The following is a 22,521-nucleotide window of genomic DNA, read 5'->3' on the forward strand; positions in this document are numbered from 1 at the left end:
TGTGACGTAACAAACTAAGTTCACAATGATTCGCGATTTTACTTCGCCCTTCAGTTAAAATTGTCCGATTACTGAATTGGAGTTATTTAATTACTCTACCATGTTTCCCTGAAGGATACACGCCGGTACAGTTTGATCAACCTGTTTGTATACAAACGTTTTCAATTATTATTTTCTTGTTTTACGCCAATTTCAGATAAAAAATGTACATGCTTTTCAACGCTGCATTACTTAAACCGGTGTTGCCCATAACTTGGTTTTGCCTGCTGCGTATTTTTGTTTAGATTGTGTAAATTAAAGGCTTTTGGTATGACTTTATCCGAAACGTTTAAGTGTATATAAGCCGGTGTAGTTTGAGTAAGTTTATTAACAATTATAGATAAAAATATTGACATGCACAAATTTGCTAATAAATAAAGCGAAGTTTAAACCAGTAACAAGTACGTATAGAAACAAGTGTACTATATAGTCTTTATTAAAAAAATAGCGCCGGTAAATGATCCTATATTTGACAGTCTTCTAAAGGATTTTAATTAATAAAAGTGACTATATAGTTATTATGCCGTTCAAATTAACATAAGCAAAAATGCGCAGACATTCCAGTTAAAAATAAAAAATGAATAGCCGCAACGAAATTTGTTTGGCAATGTATAAAATTTACGATCGTTACTGCATATGACACAAACGCTAATTAGTAAATTTCAACATAAATCCCAGGATGCGAGACAAAGGGCGCGCATATAGAATAGAACGAAAACCATGAAATTAATTTCAACCTGAACAGAAGCTCAGCCAACAAAACATAGTATAGTAGGGTGGAGGAAGACAGGACACATTTTTGTTCTATTTCTCGTCCCATTTGGTAGTAAACAAACAAAATTTAAAGAATTATGAAATCATATCTTCATGACTCAAATAGACCGTTGTTAATTGTTTAAAACACGATCAGGATGTTTGGATTTTCTATGCTATAGGTGTCCTATCTTCCCCCACAGTAGTTATATTATTAGCTTGATAATAATGTTACTGGTTTGGTCTGTGCACCCAGCGACCATTAGCAACATACGAAAAGGCAAGACACAAGTGCAAAATACGGACATACGGCACGCTATGCTGGACTACATTGCTGATAAAACTTTTCACTTCCCCGAGTTCTGGGATTTTTCTCCAAGGGGGCCAAACCTGTGAATCGTCACGCACCCGTGAAAGCATGATGGTCTCGGAATGCTTGACACGTGACACATATCACCTGACCTGACGTCATATCCGTAAACTTGATCCGATGCCTCGACGCCGTCACCTCGGCCACCTAAATGTATAAGTGAAAGCTATTATAAGGAAATGTAACACGGTAGCAATGTATAGTAGGACGGGTTAGGGTAATGGGACAATCCTGGCCTAAATCCTAAGACTCATGGCGTGCCACGCTGCGGGACCTCACCTACATAGAATGTAATAGTAGGATGGGTTAGGTTAGGACGGGTTACTCATTCTCCTTCTCTTCCCATTTGGTAGTAAACAAAGACTTTTTTTGCATAATTATGTAATCGTGGACTCACGACTATAAAATAGCTTTGTAAATTATACAAAGCAGGATTAGGAAATATAGGATTAGGTACTTACGGTATCCCATATCCCACAGTACTTATATATATCGAAATATTAATATAGGAAAAACTTAAATTACCGGTGATGTACAGTTTGCCCCCACACACGGTCATCCCACAGCTTTCAAGTTTATCCTCAGTGATTTGTCTCGTGTCCCAGTTATCAGTAAGCGGGTCATAGCTGTAGATGTTTTTTTCGCTGCCAGCTTAAAGAAGATGATAAGTTTACAAATAAAGTTGCGCACGCTTAAAAAAGCATATTCCATACCAAACAACTATAACACAAAATACAAATCGTAAGTCGTGTCAAAACAAACAGTATACATTATGCAGCCATGCTTCTCATAAGCTGTAGCTCTTAACAACTTTTCATCATAGTATGTACGTTTCTTATCTATACTTTCTCTTTATTTTATAGCATATATGTTATCCTTGCTTTCTTAAAAGCGTCTACGTTTCAATCGTGTTTTACAGGCTCTTTTGTAAAATAATTTTTTAGTTATTAGTGGCCATCCATTGTGTTATTAACACAGTGTACTTACCGATAATGTAGATCTTCCCGTTAATTGTCGCGCAAGATAATGTTTTCTGCATGGATGGCATTGGTGACCTCAAGATCCATTGATCTGATTCCGGGTTGTAGCAGTGCAACTGAAAACAGAAGTCCCAAATGTATTGATAATTACGTGTGTGCCTAAATCGGACACACACCGTTTGGAACGCTGTGTTATTTACGTCCGCCGAAAAGTGTTGTATCGACTATTTTAAACTGAATAAACCGCCCTGACAGCGTGCCCTTTCCTTGGCCTGTATTCATTACGCCTAGTTGGCGATTTGTGACGTCACAGCCCATGGATGCGATAGGACAGACGAGACAGCTGTCTTAAACTTTTCGCCGGTTCAGAAATAAGCGACGTATACGGATGACATTAAACCGATCAGCGAAATCGCTTTAAACGCTAGTATATGGCATAGGTCATGGCCCCAGGGTTAACTAAATCTGCAACGAAGTCGATTACGTCTTTTAATCTTAGGTTATAGGGGTGCGGTGAGATGGGAAATGTTTTCATTCTATGTTCTTGTCCCAGTTTGGTCGTAAACAAAGAATATTTGTTATGTAACCGTAGCCAAGCAACTCTGTAAGAGCGTTGTTAATTTTTCAAAAAGGTAAATACGGGCTTTAGATGTTAATGGAATCCCATCTTACCCCAGACTACTGTATACACAAGTTAACTAAACAATTTATATTGGAAAGACTATTTTACGCCGCCCTTTTCGGTTTTTACCTTATTAAAGCAGTTTTCTTCGTCGCCTCCCCCGACCACGTATAACTTCCCATGACAAGTCGCCAATCCACATGAACTAACGGAGTGTAGAAGCGGTGCCACTTCCACCCATGTATTGGAAAAGCTGAGAAAAACGACGCCTTATTAAATATATATCTAACGTGTTAATTTTTCTATTTTGATGTGACAAGAAAATAAAGAAAAACATTTTCGTGGGCTGTTTGGCCCACGCATTTTGAACATGGTATACTATATAAAAATATGCATGTTTGCGTGGGCATATACCTTACATTGTATATTTTACCATTGCAATAAAGCGAGGGCGGCTGTTCGGAGAAATGAGTTAACTTTAAGTTCTAAGAAATTCCACCCACACAAATAGGAGCAGTATATGAGCTTTCCTGAAATATTATATTTTTCCTATTGATTTTGCATATAGAAGATTATATCTGCAGCTTTTGGCCTTCAAAAATAACATATCAAAGGAAAAAAGTTTAAGTGCATTGATTACCTGTCGTATCTCTCAACACTACGAAGTCTGTTCTTCCCATCATAACCTCCAACGCAATATACATGACCGCCCATAGTAAGCATACGATGTCGCCATCTGCCTTTACACAGCGGTGCAATCTTTACCCAGTTGTCCAGATGAGACTGGAAAAGCAATCAATTCAAGGCGTTACCATTAATACTACGTTTCAGGCATTTGGCTACACCGACAGAGCTTGAATTATCACTATTAACCCAAGGCCAGGTGTCATAACAATGCTGCTTTATTTCTATAGCGGATATGGGAATCTATGTAAAGACCATGCGACCTGTAATATCCATTCAGTTCTTCTTTGGCTATTGTTATTCCAATACATTGATAGTAAATATTGATACTGGCATAAGGGGTAGAACCGTATGTATAGAGTAATTAATTTAATTTACTGTATATAAGTAGGGTAGGGGAAGATGGGACACCTTTTGATTCAATTTTCTCGGCTTATTTGATAGTAAACAAAGAAAATGCAAAGAATTATAAAACTGAATCCCCACGACTTCCATAGACCGCTGTTAATTGTTCAAAACACGATCAAGTATTTAGATAATATGAGCTAAAGGTGTCCTATCATCCACCACCCTACTATATATATATATATATATAGGCTATGGGAGAACAGGCTTGTGTGTCCAGCTTTAAATATACCTGATATAGCCACACGTCCCTTGAGTGAATTCTTCCGCCGCTAACTATGATGCTGTTTTTGAACGAGGCCACAGCGTACTCAGACTTGGTAAAGGCTGGCAACTTTGCAAGGGAGTTCCATTGCCCGGTTACTGGGTCAAACGCTTCAACATAAGGCATGTTGTAACCGCCCACACGATCACACCCGCCCACGATCACAACAGCGGCGCTGCAACCAGTTGAACGTCTTGGCCGCGTTCGTTCACTGTTGATCTCGTTGCCTGGGATGTGTGCTTAATTATTGATGCGATTTGGTACAGTGTTGGTAAAATGTCATGTTATATTCATTACTGTCAATGCATGGCGAATGTTCTTTGTTTTAAAGATGCGTAAAAACGGCTATGAAGCTTTGCTAAAGCATGTATAAATAAAAAATACATACCAATATTTTATCAAACAGCGAAATTGGCAGTTCAAAGCTGTTTTACATACAATTCAAAAAATGGACCCGAAAAAGATACAATTCAAAAAATAGACCCGAACCTAAAATGTGATACTTCCTTGTCTCCTGAAGAATAGATTGACATGCTGGATTGGAAAACACCTGTTCATCGCATTCGATCGTGTTTACGAAGTAACTTGGATGAATAAGAGGAAGTCTAACGTATGATAACATCTCAGCAAAATCCCCAGATCTACATGTTAACGAGAACACATTATATTTCGTACGATTCGGATAATAGCCAACAATACGTTGTTTGTTCTTGTTAAAGAAACAGAAATACGGAATTTACATATAAATGATTTGCGGCTATTTCAAGAGTAATGTTTTAGTACTGTGGGGTAAGATCGGACACCTTTAGCACATAATATAATTAACCTCGGTTTATATGAGTCGTGAGAATACGGTTTCATAATTCTTTAAATGTGTTTTTTTTTGTCCCACCAAATGAAAAAGGTGTCCCGCCTTCTCCCACATTACTTAAACCGTATACACTGGCCGTTCGTGTTATTTTTTTAAATTTAGCTGTTTTTAAAATTTAGCTTAATGAAATTCGATGTCGAGTTTCTAAACGTATAGTACGTTGGGAGAAGATGCTTTTCATTCTATTTTCTCGTCCCATTTGGTAGTAAACAAAGAACAATCCTAGAACTATGAATAAGTATCCTCACGACCCATAGACCGCTGTTAATTGTTTAAAACACGAACAAGATATTTTGATTTTTATGTGTGCTAAAGGTGTCCAATTTCCCCCCACCCTACTATATAACTAACCCACGTATGTAAACTGCAGTAAAATAAGTACCCACTGAATAATTCATGAACAATAAGGTTGTCACCATATTTGAATAAATTTGTTCATAATTAAGAACGTTGAGAGATACGCAGGTATAAGTTAACGCCTTGACAGTGTTGCATACAACGCCTCGGGCCTCATAAAATTTCAACAAGAGCGTATTAAATCTGTCGAGGCATTTCGTTTGTGTTTGAATGATAAAGTATAAATCAAACTAATCGGTCTAGTATTTCAGATTTAACGATGTAAGCACGAAAGATTTTAATCCGAATCTATTTCAAAAGTTGAACCACTCTATAGAATAAGTGGTTGGGCGTGAAAAGTGCATATATATATGAGGGCGGGGGTAGATGAGACACATTTCCATCCTATTTTTTCGTCCCATTTTGTAGTAAACAAAACACATTCAATGAATTATAAAACTTTATCTTCACGACCATAGACCGTTGTTAATTGTTTAAAACACAGAATAATTAGACCTATGTGCTAAATGTGTCCCGTCTTCTTCCACCCTACTATATACTGGTCTGCTGTAGTCTGTACTATATACACTATTATAAGTTTTAAACGAAATAAAATTGTTTTTTAGACTATGCTTTATATCGTATATGATACAATTTTGCCAGCTTACACGTATACCTGTATTAAGATGATATTTCGTAATTGTTAATACCCTAGTGTTCAATTTCGTGCGCTTTATACAACACAGGAATTTCCGTTTTATTAGTAATTCGGTATACCTTCAGCGTTAATTTCTCCTCGATTCTAAATCGCTTTAAAATAAACCTGTTGGGCACGTAAGGCGTCGTTCAAGTTCAAACCACAAACCTCGTAACAGCGTCATGTCCCACCCAACGTTTCACCGCTTCATATACAATCTCCTCACGCGTCACTTTGATGTCGTCATCGCTGATATAATCAATGACTCGAGACTTTGGTAGCTCCAAGAACTCTTCGTGCTGGGAGAAATAAAGTTTGGGAAGTTTAAGTTTAATAAATACTTCGTGTTTATAATAGGTTTAGGTACACGACCAACGTTACAGTTAACAATTTTATAGAATCAGTTTGCGAAGTATGTTTAACTGCCTATCAAACTTTTACTAGACTTTAAACATAGGCAAAACGTAGGTAAAAGGCTCATATATATACATAGTAGATTGTGCAATGTCACACTTTGGTAATGGGCCAATCCTATAGTGGCATAAACCCAGTGTCCCGTGGCATGCCTCGCTGCGGGACCTCATCGACGTAGAACAGAATGTCAAAACTGAATAGCTATAAACCATTTCCCACTCAATACTATCAGCACTTACAACGACAACGTCGGCGAATTTCTCCATGATCATTTCGGAGGCGGTGGTGAAGAGAGTAGAGAGAGCATGAGCCTCCGCAAACTCCCGCATCCCGATGCAGTTACAGGGATCAAGTTGAGCTTCCAGGAAACGAGTACAAGCTTCTCCAAGAGGAAGGATCTAAGTTGAAAAAAAAGTATGTAAATTTTAATTTTTTTATAAATAACTTGTTATCTTTTTAAAAAATGGCTCTCGGGCTAAAATTAATTTCGATTTTTTTAAAACCCAATGTTTCTTCTGCCGTAAAGGCTAACCAAGTATCGAAATACAAAAGACGAACACTGTTTTTTAAATAATAACCAGAAGTTTCTAAAAATCGGCAAGCATTTAAGTCTGGTATAGTGGTATCTTGCTGTTACAGTTACAATAACGGGAATACGAAACATGCCTTTGGCGAAAGTTAACTGCTGGATGTGACTTTCGTCGTATTTTTTTTTTATATATCTAATTAAACCTCGCATATTGGTTTGTGGTTCTTGATGGTATGTGGCAAATGTAGAGTCAAGCACATTTGACCATTTTCATATAAACGTTTTTTTTTTTCATTTGCTACATAAAAAAACCCACCTGAAACAAATTAGCTGCCTCCAACAACAATTGTACGTTGTCAGCGTTGATGGCAGCTTTTGATGTGTAGAGGTAGTCGAGTAGCAGGTCCATTATTTGTGGCTGCATACCGTTTATCTGGACCAACATTTCCCGCGACTCACGATGGTCGTTGCAGAACATGGCGCGGAAATACTTGCTGCCTGGAATATTAAGATATTTAGAAATATACATTAAGTTATAGTAGGGTTGGGGAAAGATGGAACACCTTTTCATTCTATTATCTCGTCCCATTTGGTGGTAAACAAAAAAGAGCTAGGCATTAAAAAAATCTTATCCTTACTACTCGCATAAATCGTTGTTACTTTTTTAAAACACGATCAGGATATTTGAATAATATATTCTTAAGGTGTATAGTCTTCCCCACCCTACTAAATATAAAGATATATTAAAAGAAGCATTAGGCGCCGATGTTTGGTCGGTTACGAAAACAGTATGAAAAAAGTATCGCGGTTTAGCTTACACGGTAAACGACATATCACTTTAGGTTCAAAATTGATTAAATTTATTTTTTCACGCAAAAGTGGTTTGGGTTATAGCTTGTATTGAAGCTTTTGCGTTTAAATTTTAAACAAAATGAAGAATTTGTACCTGCGACCAAAATAGCTCGATGACAGGGGAACTCTCGGCTTCCAGCGGATAGAATAACATCCGTGAATAATCCTTTTTCTCGAAGATGGTTAAAACACGTTAATACTTCCAAGGGATGCTTTGGATCTTCAAAATCATAAACTTCAGAGGAGGCCCGACTGAATTCGGTCGGTTCTAAGTCTTCTTCTGCCTCCATGGCGGCTTTCTTTACCACTGGCGGGTTAACACTCATTTGGGAACTGGGTCTTCGCAGCCTCAACGGCATAACAGTATGAATAGTCGCATGCACGAACGTCCGTTATAATCTTTGCACTGGTGCAACTTAAACTTTTTTCGCTGAATCCGCAGCTCAGGTGCTGATGCAAGACAGGTTTTTATTGCCCGTACACCTCAGCTGTTGTCTAGTTCAATGTTTTTGCTGAGAACCTCACGTGCTGGCGTCTTCTTTGTTATGTTCCGTTATGGCGCAACGGTCACGCTTTAGTACACACGCAGACAAAGAATACACGTGACCGTGATCAATACGTAACTGTATGCGATCAGCTGACAATTTGAAACAACGTTCACTGTTCGATGATAAACTAGCCTATAAACGACAGAATTGGGTCACAGATAGTAATATAGTCAAGTAACCCTATACGCTTATTTTAGCTGTCGAATCTGAATGCAAAAAGTTATTATTGTTAAAAGGTACTTTTCTCATACACAGAAAAGCGATAACATCGTTATAAAACTAAGACTAGTGTACAGTATAACCACTATTTAAAATCGCATTTATTGCTGCTTGTATTCCCAGTAGAGCATTGCTGGTAATGCCTTGGGCTGGCTTAAAAAGAGCGTAAACAAGTTTTATTAAGCTGACGCCACACTTTATAACCTTAATTTTCAGGTCTATAATTTTTAAATAAACTTTATTCTCTTTGATATAAACATCACTGGCGAAAATATATAAGACAGATGCAGCTCGTACAGTCACAACACACCACTAGCTTACGTCACTCGAAGTGAGAAAGGTTTGCGGCTCTGTTTTTGCCCGTCCACGCTCGTCACGTGACCGCGAAGACGCCCGCGGCACAGATAAGAATAGGCGATTCCGATTTTAACGACTTGGTGAGACGTGAGACACGTTACTTGTATTATGTATTAGGTTGTGGTAAGATGGTACATCTTTTCATTCTACTTTCTTGTCCCATTTGATGGCAAATAAAGAATATTTACATAATTTTATAACCGTTTCATCACGACTCTAAAAGACCGTTGTTTATAAGAGTTAAAATCTCGAGAAGAAAGTATGGAGTATTATGGACGAAAGCATTCCATTGCAATGCACAAAACTATACTATGAATGTTTTACTGTATGCTCGAAACACTGTTTGAATAAAACGAAATTAAAAAAAGAGGCATTCGATATTGGTTTACTTTGCTGGCACAACTATGGAAAAGTTACCAACATAAAGTGCATGGGTGCTGTAAAAATTGTTTTTCGAACATCGAAAAACCAACATGCATACATAGTAAGACTACATAATACTAATTTAACTTTACAATGAACTTCACAAAGATAGATGTAATGCATTTTTTTCGGTATTTAAACTTATATAATGTCTTCTGCTCCGTGTTCTACTGGAGATAAGCATTCTGGGGTTTCCTCGCCCAAAAACCAGTCATTTATTGACGGAACAGTATTTATGATGCTATCGTCCTCGCGCATGCTCCACAGGCGATTGCACATTTCATAAAAATCGTAGTCTTTCCGTATGGTAGCGCTCTGGAGCGTTTTTTTGCGCCACTGCAAATACTCTAAATACGCTGTATCGTTAGCGGACAAATAGTTTAAATATTCCGCGAGTTCTTTTGCGTTTTTAAAGTCGTCAACGTGAATAAATGATTTCGGTGGCGTGACCGCTTCAACGTCCGCTTTTGGTGCACCCCACACAACAGGAACGGCACCACTGGCCAAGGCATTTACCCACAGCTTTTCAGTGATATAGTCGTGACAGTGGTAACCACTTTCAAAAGACAAATAGAACCTGTATTTTGAAATAAAATCTTGGAACGCACCCGTCCCCCTAGGCGGAACAAAATTTCCGTAACATCTTCCCCGTTTATCCAGCTTTAATCCGTGTTTCTCCAAGCTTTCGGCGTACTGTTTTCTCAGCGTCGGTCCTGCGTGTCCTGCACAATTACTCACAACCCATGTAGCGTGGACATCGTTTCTCTTTCTTTTCATTAGCTGTCTCACGACGTGGTCGCCGTAATATTGTCTCTGGTCGCCCTCGCCAAATATTCGATCCTTTGTAATGTAAATAGTAAATTGAAAAGCCGTGTCAACACCGGTCAGTCAAATAATTGTGTTATATATCAAACCACTTTAAAAAGAATATTTAATCTCCATTGTATAATACTCACTATGCTCCCATATGGAAAATATATGCTAGACGTTCTTTTGTACGACATGGTCCAGTTAAAAAATCCGTTTTCGCCAATTGAATAATTCATTCCTTGGAGGGCCCATGTCGGCTCCAGGTCAAAGTAAACATACTTTTGATTTCGTTTTCTGCAACGCAAATAAGTCATGTTAGCTCGTGTTATACGAGCTTTGTTATTTTAGTTTCTATAAAACTTTCACCCGTGTGCTTAGTGGATACAGCTACACAAGTATATTACCATCTAGTAGTACTTCAGTATCCCATGACACAACTTTTTTGGTTTAATCTCGGGAGATTACTTCAAAACAGTCCCCGGAAAACAAATCTCATCATTTCTTCGGCGTGTCGAAACATTATTGTTTCACGTGGAAATACGACGTCTTAAAGTCGCGTTTACAACGAAAACACTGTTATTGTTGCAGCAAAAGATTTTTAGAGACTATCGCTTCCATACCTTGATATGGGGCCAGGGCCGCCTTTTCTCAGCATACTGGAATAGTATAACCAAGTAACCTTGTATGCTAATTGTAAAGGAACGAAAACACCGGTAATTCCGAAAAAAAAAAAGATTTTGTGAGTCAACCGCTACCATACCTCGATTTTGGGTCAGGGCCGCCGTTTATTAAAACCCTTGAGTAATAAAAAACAACAGCTTCGCTCTGATCCAGTTTCGACCGGTCAAATGTAGTTTCGCATTCGTGACCAGCCACAGTTTTTAATACTTTGGGGAAAGCAAACCCATCGTACGGCTTATAATACATCAGGATAATTGGTCTAGGAATTGTTGCAATGTCTCTGCCATACAAAACAACTGATTTAGAAAATTTAACAAAATAAAGTGGAATAAGATAGGAAATGTTTTATTACCCTATATATTATCCTATTTGAAAGTAAACAAATAATATTTACAGAAATAGATAACCGTAGACAAGCGACTCAAAAATACCGTTGGTAATTGTTCAAAACAGGATCAGGAAACATGGTGTAGCAGTATATTCAGGTATAGAAGGATTGAGGAAGATGGGACACCTTTTTATTCATTCTATTTTCCCGTCACATTTGGTAGTAAACAAAGTACATTCACAGAAATATAAAACTGTATCCTCACGACTACCATAGACCGTTTTAAATGTGCTAAAGGTGTCCCATCTTCTTCCATCCTACATCCTACTATATTACATATAAAATGTTAACAGTACCCAACTTACCCCACAGTACTATACTCAAAATTCTAAACCGCTGATACTTACATTTTTGAAGCTAGGAACAACGTGGTGTTTGATTTAAAGTTTATTCCCATAACCTGTTGTTTATCTATCTGGTACAACAATTTGGAATACACATGCTTACGGTGGGTATCTATAGTCCAATAGAAATAAACCAGCGAAACAAAACAGAGGATGGCGCATAGCACTTGTACGCTCCAGGTTGTGACTCGTTTAGTATGAGTAGTCATTGAATGCTATAAGGAAAAATAAACGTAATTTATTTTTTACTGTTTATAAAATACTTTGCAACTACTCTTTATCAAAACTACATAAAACTTGCAACGTAATCTGTTTTTGGCTGCGCTACACTTACAGCAAGAAAATTTAGTGTCGGAGCTCTTATTGAACTGTAACTGCCATAAACCCTCATTACACACGATGTGCATTCAGGAGCTAAAAGCAATAAAAAAATTATTACCTAACTGAGCAACGATAACAGTCCGTACCTTATTTGCTCTGTTTACACAAATGCGTATACTTAACTGAGGTTATCAGCTTGATAAACGAAATTTGGACAACGCTCGTGAGAAAAAGGAGCCTTTTTGTGCTTTATGCCTGCAGTACTACGCAAGACTGTACTAACTTCAGTTCTTTAGCAGGTCGGTAGTTTCCAGATAGTACATTACATAATACTTCCGTGTTTATGCAGCGGGTTGCATAACAAACGTTATTCATGTGGTTTCATAGTAATATATAGAAGCTGATATTTGCCTATGCGTCCAATACACTTTTCACGTAATGCTTATATAGTTCCCACGCAAACGTGGGTTATGTTATTCTATTACGCAAACATATCCTGACAACCAATGCTTGAACGATCAGGTGTACAGTGGAAAATAATTCGGTACAATGCATAAGGTTGGTATAAAAATACACGAAAATTAATAATATGATTGCTTACACCAGCCAGATTATACAGGATGTTTCCCAACGCGTGAACTTCCAGTTTTAATATATACATTGTATATTTTTACTGGGACTGGATAGGTTGCTGTATTGTTCTGAGTATCTTAAATGGAACGGTATAAGGAAATAAATGCACAGGAGTTAGTGGTCAATCAACTGGTCGATATCGTCTATTATTTGCTGCGTTTCTTGCATCGTCACCTCGCCGTACTGTGAGGTTGGCGTGTGTGACGTCACATGTACGTCATCAGCACGTGACGTAGGGTGATGCGCGGCAGCTAGGAAACGGCGATGTAAAAGTTCACCATGTAGGGAAGTAGTCGACCTTCGCTTCAGGGCGGCGTCATTAGAATGTACAGTGACAGGACTGGCTACGCGAGACGTCGTGACGTAATCGCTGTTGCCACGGCTACACGGTGACGTACGGCCGTATGATGAACCAGGTGTGACGTGGAGGTGGTATGCACCGACCATACCGTCATGGAAAAGATCAGAGGCGGAATGGCTTAGGTTGGTGGTCGAGTATCTTTGCTGGGGATAAGGTATATGCGATGCTGCATCATGGGATGCGTGCATGGGGTGACTTCCACCACGAGGAACGGTGTAGGATGTAGCAGGGTAGTATTGTTCGTGCATAGCCGGGCTCTGGCTGTTGCCTGGGTAGTAGGACTGGTACGGCACCATGTGGCTGGTCTCGTCAATATAATCGTCCGCTTGTTCGTCGGTGGCGCTACCGAGCACAGAATGCAGGGGCTGTGTTTCACTGATAGTTTCCAAGCCCCGAGGACTGTTCCCGTTCTGAGAGGCGTAGTAAGCGTAGGATGGTGTAGTCGGTCTGCTCTGTTCAGGGTACTGCCCGTATCCTTGGTGAGTCTGATCGTCTGCAGATACAAGTTATGTTAATTACATGTAAAAAAACATATACTCCAACTCATCATTTAGATTTAGAAGAAATCTGGAAAGCTTTTGTCTTACCAAGTACGTGCATCCAGCATGCATCGCTGTGGCCATACTGTCGACAGATGTTCGTACAGAGTGGTCCCATGTTGCCCGCCTCTGGGATTTCCATCACAACAATGCTGTTCGACAACAACTCGGGCGTTCCTTGGGCTGTTTCGCGTTGCAGAGCTTCTGCAGTAAACAAATAACATTAGAAAACTAAATCAAATACTTAATATTAATTTAAAACTTTTTAATGAAATATTTCAAATGTAAATTGTTTTGTCGAATTTCTTTACCCACCTTTTCCTTCGAAACTTCCAGAATCTTGGTCGCTTTCTCCTTTACCGCTATCGCCGTCGGCTTGCAAAGTTGGCATTTGTGGTAACGCAGCTTTACGTGCTTCGCTCTGCGTAAACGAAAATTAATATTAATGCATGATTTAGAAATAAAAAAATAAGAATTTAGAAATATCAATATAAACAAAAAAAAAACTGTTTACAAAAAAATGTTTCGTTTTCTGTGAATGGGTTACATTACACAGGATTTAAACTTACCCTGGAAAAACTATTCATTTTCCTGTCGATCGTCCTCTGAGAAAGCGTGGAAAGACTGTTTGATTTCTTGATTAAAATGTGGGGATGATTCATCACGCTGTGAATAGAAATTGCGATGGTTAGTAATACATGATTTCATTTTAGCGTTCAGTTTTAGTTCTTGTGCCATGAGTTTTCCATTCAGTTTCGATTTTTGGTGTTTTTTGGTACTAGTTTAGCATTCTGTTTTTTTCGGGTATTTTTACCTTTTGTCAGAATGTGGACTCCATGGAAGGTTGTTTAAGTTTGAATCTCTTGAAGCATTGAGGTGGTTCGACGATGAGACGACAACATCAGCAGTCAAACTTTCGTGAGTTGGAGTTGGGTACCAACCTTTCTTGGATTCTGCGTTCCGGCAGCTGTATGTGCGAATCTCCTGTTCATGGAAGTTTAAATTAATTAAATACATGAAGATATTGAAATTATATTAACATCAGTTATTGCGGAAAAATATGAGAGCACTCAAATTCCATATTTCACGATCGTGTTCTAAAGAATTAACAGTTATATACAGAGCATCGGTTATATAATTTTGTAAATGTTTCTTGTTTACTACTAAATGGGACAAACAAATACAGAAAAAATGTCATATTCTACTGTACGTGTATTTGATGTGTCCAATATCACGCAGAATTCGTACCTTATTCTCTCTTTTGCAACGGACCACCACGCAAGCCAGTATAGCTACCAGCAGGAGGGTTGCTGACCCCAAAGATACAATCAGAATCATTGTAACGTTCCCAGCAACGGGTCGAGTGTTTTGTGGACTTTGGGTGTTCCGCATTAACTGAGCGTACGGTAGATCTGTAACCTCTACGTAAAATATGATCTCCGATTTTAGCGGCGGTGATCCCAAGTCTTGTGCCTGAAGAAAAATGGTCGGGTTTTATTATGTTGTAATTTATTGATGGGGAAATATTGGTGGTTCTATTTACCTTAACTACAATGGTATGTAAGCCCAACATTTCCGACATCTTTGGGTTGCTGAAGTTAAGACGGAAGTCTCCAGATAACTGGTTCAATATGAAGTCCTTCGGTGGCTTCTCACCGTTCTCGGAAACCAGGGAATACCAAACGTCGGAATGGGCGCCTTGATCGTAGTCGATCGCCTAAAAAAATCACGTTTAATCATCCTCGCGTGTTTTTCGAAAAGTATGAAACTGTGTCAATATCCTGTTAGCTGCACTTATTTTAACAAGCACATCATATTAAATAGGTATAAGTTGTAAAAGGTGGGGAGTGGGACACCTTCTCATTATATTTTCTTATCCAATTTCCTAGTATACAGCAAAGAACATTCAAGAAATTAAAATTATAAAACCTTATCCTCACGACTCCCATAGACCGCTGTTAATTGTTTGAATTACGATCAGGATATATGGATAGTACGCGTTAAAGATGTCCCGTCTTCCCTCACCCCACCATATATTATATCCCGTTTTTCCACACCCTCCCACAAAGGTCACAGATTTGATTATTGAGAACTCACATTGATTTTAATGATGACATTGTCGCTCAGAATGGTAGCAACGAACGTGCTGTTAGAAACAGCCGGCATTGTAAACACAGGTGAGTTGTCGTTTACATCAAGAACATTGACGTCCAAACTGCTGTTGGTTGAGAGCGAAGGATTGCCTCCGTCTTTAGCAGTGACAATCAACTGTAAAGTAAAAACAATCAAATGTAACGTGCGTCAAGTCCACACCGGTGAAAAAACGTTTGTGTGTTTCGTTTGTGATAAGAAGTTGTTTGTCTGAGTTTGAAACTGTTTATTAATGTTTCTATACTTTAAATAATAGTAAAGTATATTATTATTGCCAATAACTACCTTCCAAAGTTTCCTAGCTTCGTAATCAGGTGCACCAACGAGTGTAATGACCCCGATGTGGGGATTGATGCTGAAACAACCTTTTCCGCCGTGCAGCTCGTACGTGATATCTCCATTTGTAGAGTTCTCTATATTCCTTTCCTTTGTCTAAATGGTAGAAATATACAATGTCAGTCGGGATGTATATTCCTACTGCGGTAATGTCATTTGGGTTTATTTTACCTTTGACATGCGCATGGCCGGTAAGTACACCGCGTCGGCGTCGTTGGCTGACATCTTGACAAGGTGCGTTCCTTTCAAAGCGTCCTCTCGCAAGGATAGTGCTTTTACAGGATTGACAAATGCTGGTGCATGGTCGTTTTCGTCCAGCACTATGATAGTTAGGTTTTGTTCCGAACACCTATTGGAAAAATTATGCAAGAGTTAGTCACTGGTAACAAATCGCGACACCCAAGCAAAATAGCGCCATTAAGCCACTACACACCTTGCAGGCATTCCATGATCACATGCGCTAATGCGAACCACAAACATCGGGATATCCTCTCTGTCCAGCGGGAAACCGGTGCTCAAGATCCCGCCGTCGCTCCGGCTAAAGTAGCTTTGAAGACTGTCAGCGTTTGGGCTGAAATCAGCAGGTCTGCCAGCCGCGTATCCTTCCACAGAAGTTTCAATTGTCACGTCACCATTTATACCAATGTCCACGTCATTGGCGCTTATTGAAGCGACGTACGTTCCAATTCGAGCAGACTCCGGCACATAAGCTGCACAAAAAAATATAATTAAAATCATGGACTTTTTATACTCTGACTGCGAATATGAAACGCAAAATTACCAGTGTTTCCAACTGAATAATCGACGATGATGTTCACGTGAATTATCGGGAAATTATCGTTTACATCGGCAACACGTATTTCCAGCATTGTTTTTCCTGTCTTGGCCTCTTTTCCCATATCTCTGGCTCCAATCACGAATCGAATGCTGCGATTAAATATGACCAGGTTTATAAAACACCAACCTAGTTTAACATCACCGTGACACAAACCAGTTAAAACTTAATTACATCAAGTATGATACTAATCCACTTAAACGTACTTGTTGTGCTTTTCCCTGTCAAGGGGTTGTTTCAGCATAACGTCACCGGTGATAGGATCGACTCTTATTAATTTTCTCGCGGTCTGAGAGTTTCCAGAAGCCGGCACAAAGTAACGAACTTGCCCGAACGTTCCGCTGTCTTCGTCATGCGCCTGTACACTGGTTATAATTTCACCTCGCGGAAGATTCTCTCTCAAGTTGAGAGTGTAAAGCTGAAAAAGCCAGGTAAATTAATATTGAAGCGGTGGAAAGACGGGGCAACTTAAGCACACACTATCTATATATTCTAAACGTGTTTTAAACAATTAACAACGGTCTATGGAAGTCTTACTGGTCTATCAAATGCTGGGGCGTTGTCGTTTGCATCGAGTATTCCAATGCGCAAAGTTACATGATTTTTTAACGTCGGTGTTCCTCTGTCCGATGCAGTAATTATCAAATCTTCAGTTGCAGCCGTTTCGTGATCTAATAAGTAGGTATGTTACATAAAAGGTCGAAAGTTATGTATACCTAGACTTATATTGGTTATGTCTATTTACCAAGTTCGTCGGCGACTACCAGTTCAAGATGCGGTGCTCCAGTTTCGTCCTTGTACTGATGGATACCGAAGTTATCGCTGCTGGTTGCGACATATACGATGTCTTTGTTGCGACCTGTAATTCATAGTACAGTTTAGCATCGAATATATTTTGACTAGCATTGTAACGTCACAATCACAACGCGTTTTTCAAACATTTACATTTTACGCGGCGGAACGTTTGCAGCACTTGTACCACTTTAGAAGCAAGTGTTTGTACCTGACTACTTGGTATTTAGTATAACTTTTGTATATAAACTGTAATTAGAATATTCTGCCAGTTGTACTTACCGACATCGTCATCCGTTGCCAAGTACTTGTCCAAGCTTATTTTGGTGCCCATAGGAACTGCTTCGCTGACATTGACTGTAATAATAGGACTGATCGGAAAAATTGGAGCATGGTCGTTGATATCCTTGACCAAAAGTTCCAAGTCGATCATGAGGAAATGAAGACGAGGTTTTCTGGCAATCTAAGATGGAAATATAGGTTAGTAATGCATTTTATGTTTTATTACGGTTTCAACTCTAAAGTGCTAGTTTTTAGCATGCGCAAATGGTGTATTAAATTTAGTATATATAGGTATTGTGTATACGCTTTACTTTATTTGCCAAGTAGATTTTTACACAAGTTATATCTTAAGGGTGGGCATATGAAACATTTCTTTTTTATATGTATTAACATAACAATACATGCCAATTTTTTATGCAACTATATTTAAGATCTTACCTTTACATGAATAACACACGGCTGCGTATCATCAGCATCACACATTGTTTCACGGTCAACCGGTGTGTTTACCGTCACAATACCCGAGTTCTCGTCCAGTTGTACCCACTCAGTGACGTCATCAGTTATATCAACCCCTGACGTCATATACTGACTCAGCATTTTGAAGTACACCCCTTCTCTCTGGGACGCCAGTAAATCTTCTTTTAAGTTGTATACCACGGTGGCTGAAATGTAGGAACACAGTTACGTTTTCGTTCACATTGTAGTGTTTGTAAATAATAGGGTCGTAGTTTTACCTTCTGGTTGTTCTTCAAGAAACTGTATTCTAATCGTCCTTTTCTCAGGAGGCGAGGCGATGGCAATTTGTAATACAGCACTTAGCATTATACATATTTTGTATATCCGTGAATACGTCGCCTTAGACGTCATATCTCACGATATTTTAACTAACAGCAATCTGCACAGTAAAGAAAAATCATTAAAAGGTCGCAACTCGATATTTGATTACTTGTGAGATAAGGCTCTGCTTGAAATTGGCTGGTTAAGTTAAGTGGAAATAAATCGCTGAGTACGTTATGGGCGTTTTCAACCGTAAGCAAGTAAATGCCCAATCGACAGCTGCTGAAATTAAATTTGAAAAGTGTCCTTGGCGACCTCCAATCGTACCTTTCAATCGAAACAGATTTCGTTATGTCTTAGTGATAGCCTAAGGATTGGGGAACGCCCAGAACCAACAACATTCTGGAGAATAATCGACCTTCGCAGGCAATCAGAATGGATTACGAAAATTGCCAATCTAGAATTTGATTTGGCTTCCATTCTATACTTGATCTCTTCAAAATCGCACAAAGCCTTACAGCGTTAAAGAACGATCAAAACGCCCTAATAGCGACCAAGAGCCCCTACTGCTCTATAGGGTAAACAGTGTTGGGACAGTAATCTATCATGTGACGCGTGTCGTATAAACGAAGCAGATTCTTTGCAAGTGGGAGTTAAAACACAGAAGCGAGCGGGTAGCCAGCACTTTTGGGGTTTTGTGTTTAAATCTCTTCAGCCCAGCCACTGGAGCGTGGTCAGTGTTAATCCCTCACCCCACAACATGTACTTAAAGGTTTTATGGGGCTCGCTACCCCATAAGTTTGTGTTGGATTCCTTGCCATGCCTCGACGCAAAGGGTCGACACGGTAGTGACAACGGTTCGCGACAAGCTTCACTGTTTCTAGTTAAACCCAAGTGGCTTTCTGCAGCGTAAACCTAAACAGTTATTTCAACCGCGCTTGAATTTTAAAACTATGCTTTAGAAGGCATAGCAGCGGAACAGTCGTGAAATTTCCCCAATTTGTTGTCTCCGCAAACTTCACACGCAACGGGCGCGCTTTAAACGACAAAGCAGGACGTACAACACTAGCTCAAAACAATCCACAGTCTTAACAACATCACACAAAACGTCGCACGACGTGCTTCTGAAATTGTTAGAGGTGTTAACACCTTTGATGGCTTGGCTGCGAAGGCACGCTGTGTAGCCAGCTGTGTTTTACCACCAGATGCAAGGAGTCTGTGAACTCAATCCGTTGATTAATCTTAATGAACAGATGGCGAGTCATAGGCTAAATCCGTTTTCTCTCGTTTACTGGAACGTGTGGCATTTAATGACGCATATGTAATTTCTATTTTTATAAACTTTTAAAAATTATTTTACGCGTTTTTGCTCATTAGGTTTTTACTTAAACAAAAGCGTCAGGGTTGAAACAAAGCGAGGCATATGTACGGCTGATTACACCAAGACGAAATGTGACACCGAAGTCGGAGTTTAACTGCGCCTCTAGACCTCGCCGAGCATTCATGCATACGAAAGATTTGCCATGACAAAACTTGCGTTCACATGCCCTCGTCCCTATTCCGCCCAAATGAACATCTAGGATACATCAGCTTAATAGCCGTCACGAAATCACATTAGGGATAGGCATCTCGCAGCAGGGGCCGGCTTGCTATCTTTTGTCCCTGGCTAGAAATTTCCAAACTGTAACCGAAACGATCCCTCTGACTCAACTCAGATCTTCGCTCTACGTAAGCCATCTCGTTTTCGTGCTTTGGCGGACGAAGACGGGTATCGAAATTATTGATATGGGAAATGTCCCAGTCTCAAACTGCCATTCAAAAAATTTATAAATAGCGGATAACTAAGTACAATAAAATCAAATTCGTATCCACACCCTAGCCGCATTCGTATAACCTGTCACCATAGCCGCTTCATATTGTATCTGATTGCAGAACGGTCGATGTCTCAAAATTTCGGCGAATCATTTGTCAATCTTAAGGGTGCTGTACAACGATTAAATGCTCAACGTCAAGAGCGCTACAAATATTATAGCTCGCTTTTCATCGGTTGTAATCTATACTGCAGTATAATCTGCACAATACAAATAGATTGGAAACCCCAACAATAAATCATAAACCATCTCCGCTTTTAACTCTATAACTTACATGAGTATTGCATACATTGGTCAAAAAACAACTAAAATACGACTATACCCTGTTGGCTCGTTTTTTTTGGTAGCTGTACGCGCATTTCTTTCTGTCACAACTAACATACGTGCTAACGGGAAAATGCGTTGGATTAGGAGCGGTTAATACTGAAGCAATCCGATGACATGAGATTGTTCTACTTATTCCAAATGGTCCCGTTTCGGGCGTTAAATGCAAATGGGTTTATATTTCTCCATTGATACGACTTTCTAACCGAGAAATTAATGCGCGATACTTTCACTAACTAGTAGATAATTAGTCTCCGAAAACCGATTAAACGGTAAGAGATTTACTTGGATAATTATTCTCTACTTCCTGTCACCTGCTAAGAGCTTAATGGTCGACGACAAAAACAGCGACGAATATCCGATACACGTATATGTTGCTGTAGTTATTTAAATAAACACTTCGCGATGATGTGTATATGAATCGATCTGCGTTGCCAAACGTAGACGATCGTTGGCAAACCGGCCTCGTGGGACCTTATGTGAACGTTTCGGCCACTGCGACAAATTAAATCATTTGATATATCTGGACCCATTTTCCCGGCACTTCGACCCATCTGCGACTGCTACGTACTTCCCTGGGTATCGATCGACCACTGACCCGTTCTTCACTGACCTAACGTGAGATATACACGCGGACGCAGCGAGCCTGTCCTATTTGGTTTATCTTGATTTTAAAATTGATTGAAATGGCTCCTTTGCCGGCTTCGGCTTCACTTGATTAAAAACCTGCCTTTTAAAATATTAAATTCTCGTCTTTGTGGCTGAATACACTTGGAGTGTTATTGCCGCTTCAGATTATGCACACTACGTCTCCCATACCAGAAACTGGTGTCATAATACAACCGGGCCATCTGCCACGTTCAGCTCACTGCTGATCTTTTCTTTGCTTATGCGTCTGACTGGCTTTTACGCCAGCAGAACTTCGCATATGACTAGTTTTCGTCAGCGTGGCCTGATTTCTCGTCTGTGACGTCGTCTAATTGCCGGTGAAAATCTAGAGCGTTTAGTCCATTGCAAACCAGCACAAATGTGCGTGACCGACCTCCACGCAGAATCCATTGTGGCGTAATAGAGCGAACGTAATTTGAACGCACGCAAATTTCACGCGTAGCATCCCGATTTCCTTCTCTCTGATAGAACCGCTCCCATAGAACAACATATGCGGCGTGTATAACATGCCAAACCATGCGCACCACGCCAAATTCTTGCAACCGCTGCAATAGAGCATAGGGTCTTGACTCTTGGCCACGTAATTATTCCAGCATTTGAAATATGCATCGTGGGTAAGAAATAGAATATAACATACCAAACCACCGGCTGTTGATTCTCCTGAGAGTACTGTACAATTAGCTCATCGGCACTTCACTGTTAAGACTTAACCACTTGTCCGGTCCGACAAAACATAGCAAACCGATCAATACACTTACTGTATGGACACCAGCATCTTCTTAAAAAAGCCTGTCACCGCTGTCTCAATACTCGAGCAGTCACTTCATTTCTGAAAGTGGACACCTCTCTGTGCTCTTGTGGTATAATTGCGGTAATTAAAGAATCTTCTTTCTCGCTGTTGGAGCCTCATTCTTCGAGGCTCAAAAGTAAGCTAACACTTTTTAATCGGTCGAAGTCGCAATTCCCCCCTCGTAAGCGCCAGCGAGCAGCACCTTAAGCTTGTTCGCAAACACCACAACAGTTTATTGCGTAATAATCCG

General features: G+C 39.6%; 3 protein-coding genes across 4 annotated transcripts; all 3 read right to left on the minus strand.

The window, feature by feature from the left end:
- Window positions 1–349: 349 nt before the first annotated feature.
- LOC149731497 (kelch-like protein 24) lies at window positions 350–8,590 on the minus strand. Its single transcript, XM_089885286.1, has 11 exons — window positions 7,912–8,590; window positions 7,282–7,463; window positions 6,676–6,834; window positions 6,191–6,321; window positions 4,608–4,759; window positions 4,086–4,345; window positions 3,405–3,547; window positions 2,894–3,017; window positions 2,150–2,258; window positions 1,688–1,813; window positions 350–1,309 (listed from the first exon to the last, which is right to left on the minus strand). The coding sequence occupies exons 1-11, from the start codon at window positions 8,174–8,176 to the stop codon at window positions 1,140–1,142; spliced, it is 1,821 nt and encodes a 606-aa protein (XP_089741412.1). The 5' UTR covers window positions 8,177–8,590; the 3' UTR covers window positions 350–1,139.
- Window positions 8,591–8,805: 215 nt separating this feature from the next.
- On the minus strand, window positions 8,806–12,210 carry LOC149731498 (4-galactosyl-N-acetylglucosaminide 3-alpha-L-fucosyltransferase FUT6-like). Of its 2 annotated transcripts, XM_089885287.1 has the most exons (6): window positions 12,055–12,210; window positions 11,922–12,001; window positions 11,591–11,802; window positions 10,935–11,135; window positions 10,321–10,468; window positions 8,806–10,204 (listed from the first exon to the last, which is right to left on the minus strand). In XM_089885287.1, exons 2-6 carry the CDS (start codon window positions 11,976–11,978, stop codon window positions 9,506–9,508), a joined length of 1,317 nt encoding a protein of 438 aa, XP_089741413.1. In that variant the 5' UTR covers window positions 11,979–12,001; window positions 12,055–12,210; the 3' UTR covers window positions 8,806–9,505. The 2 variants fall into 2 exon arrangements, with proteins under 2 accessions (XP_089741413.1, XP_089741414.1); XM_089885288.1 differs by lacking the exon at window positions 11,922–12,001.
- A 140-nt stretch (window positions 12,211–12,350) lies between these two features.
- LOC149731499 (protocadherin beta-13-like) lies at window positions 12,351–22,500 on the minus strand. The gene is made up of 18 exons (XM_089885284.1): window positions 18,575–22,500; window positions 18,276–18,502; window positions 17,838–18,018; window positions 17,509–17,622; window positions 17,301–17,434; window positions 16,970–17,181; window positions 16,710–16,855; window positions 16,362–16,638; window positions 16,100–16,277; window positions 15,878–16,024; window positions 15,539–15,709; window positions 14,985–15,158; window positions 14,690–14,914; window positions 14,256–14,425; window positions 14,011–14,107; window positions 13,757–13,862; window positions 13,490–13,645; window positions 12,351–13,395 (listed from the first exon to the last, which is right to left on the minus strand). The coding sequence occupies exons 1-18, from the start codon at window positions 18,705–18,707 to the stop codon at window positions 12,656–12,658; spliced, it is 3,588 nt and encodes a 1,195-aa protein (XP_089741410.1). The 5' UTR covers window positions 18,708–22,500; the 3' UTR covers window positions 12,351–12,655.
- Window positions 22,501–22,521: the final 21 nt, after the last annotated feature.

The sequence above is a fragment of the Ciona robusta genome, chromosome 9 (genome assembly GCF_009617815.1).
Source record: "Ciona robusta chromosome 9, ASM961781v2".
Taxonomy (NCBI): domain Eukaryota; kingdom Metazoa; phylum Chordata; class Ascidiacea; order Phlebobranchia; family Cionidae; genus Ciona; species Ciona robusta.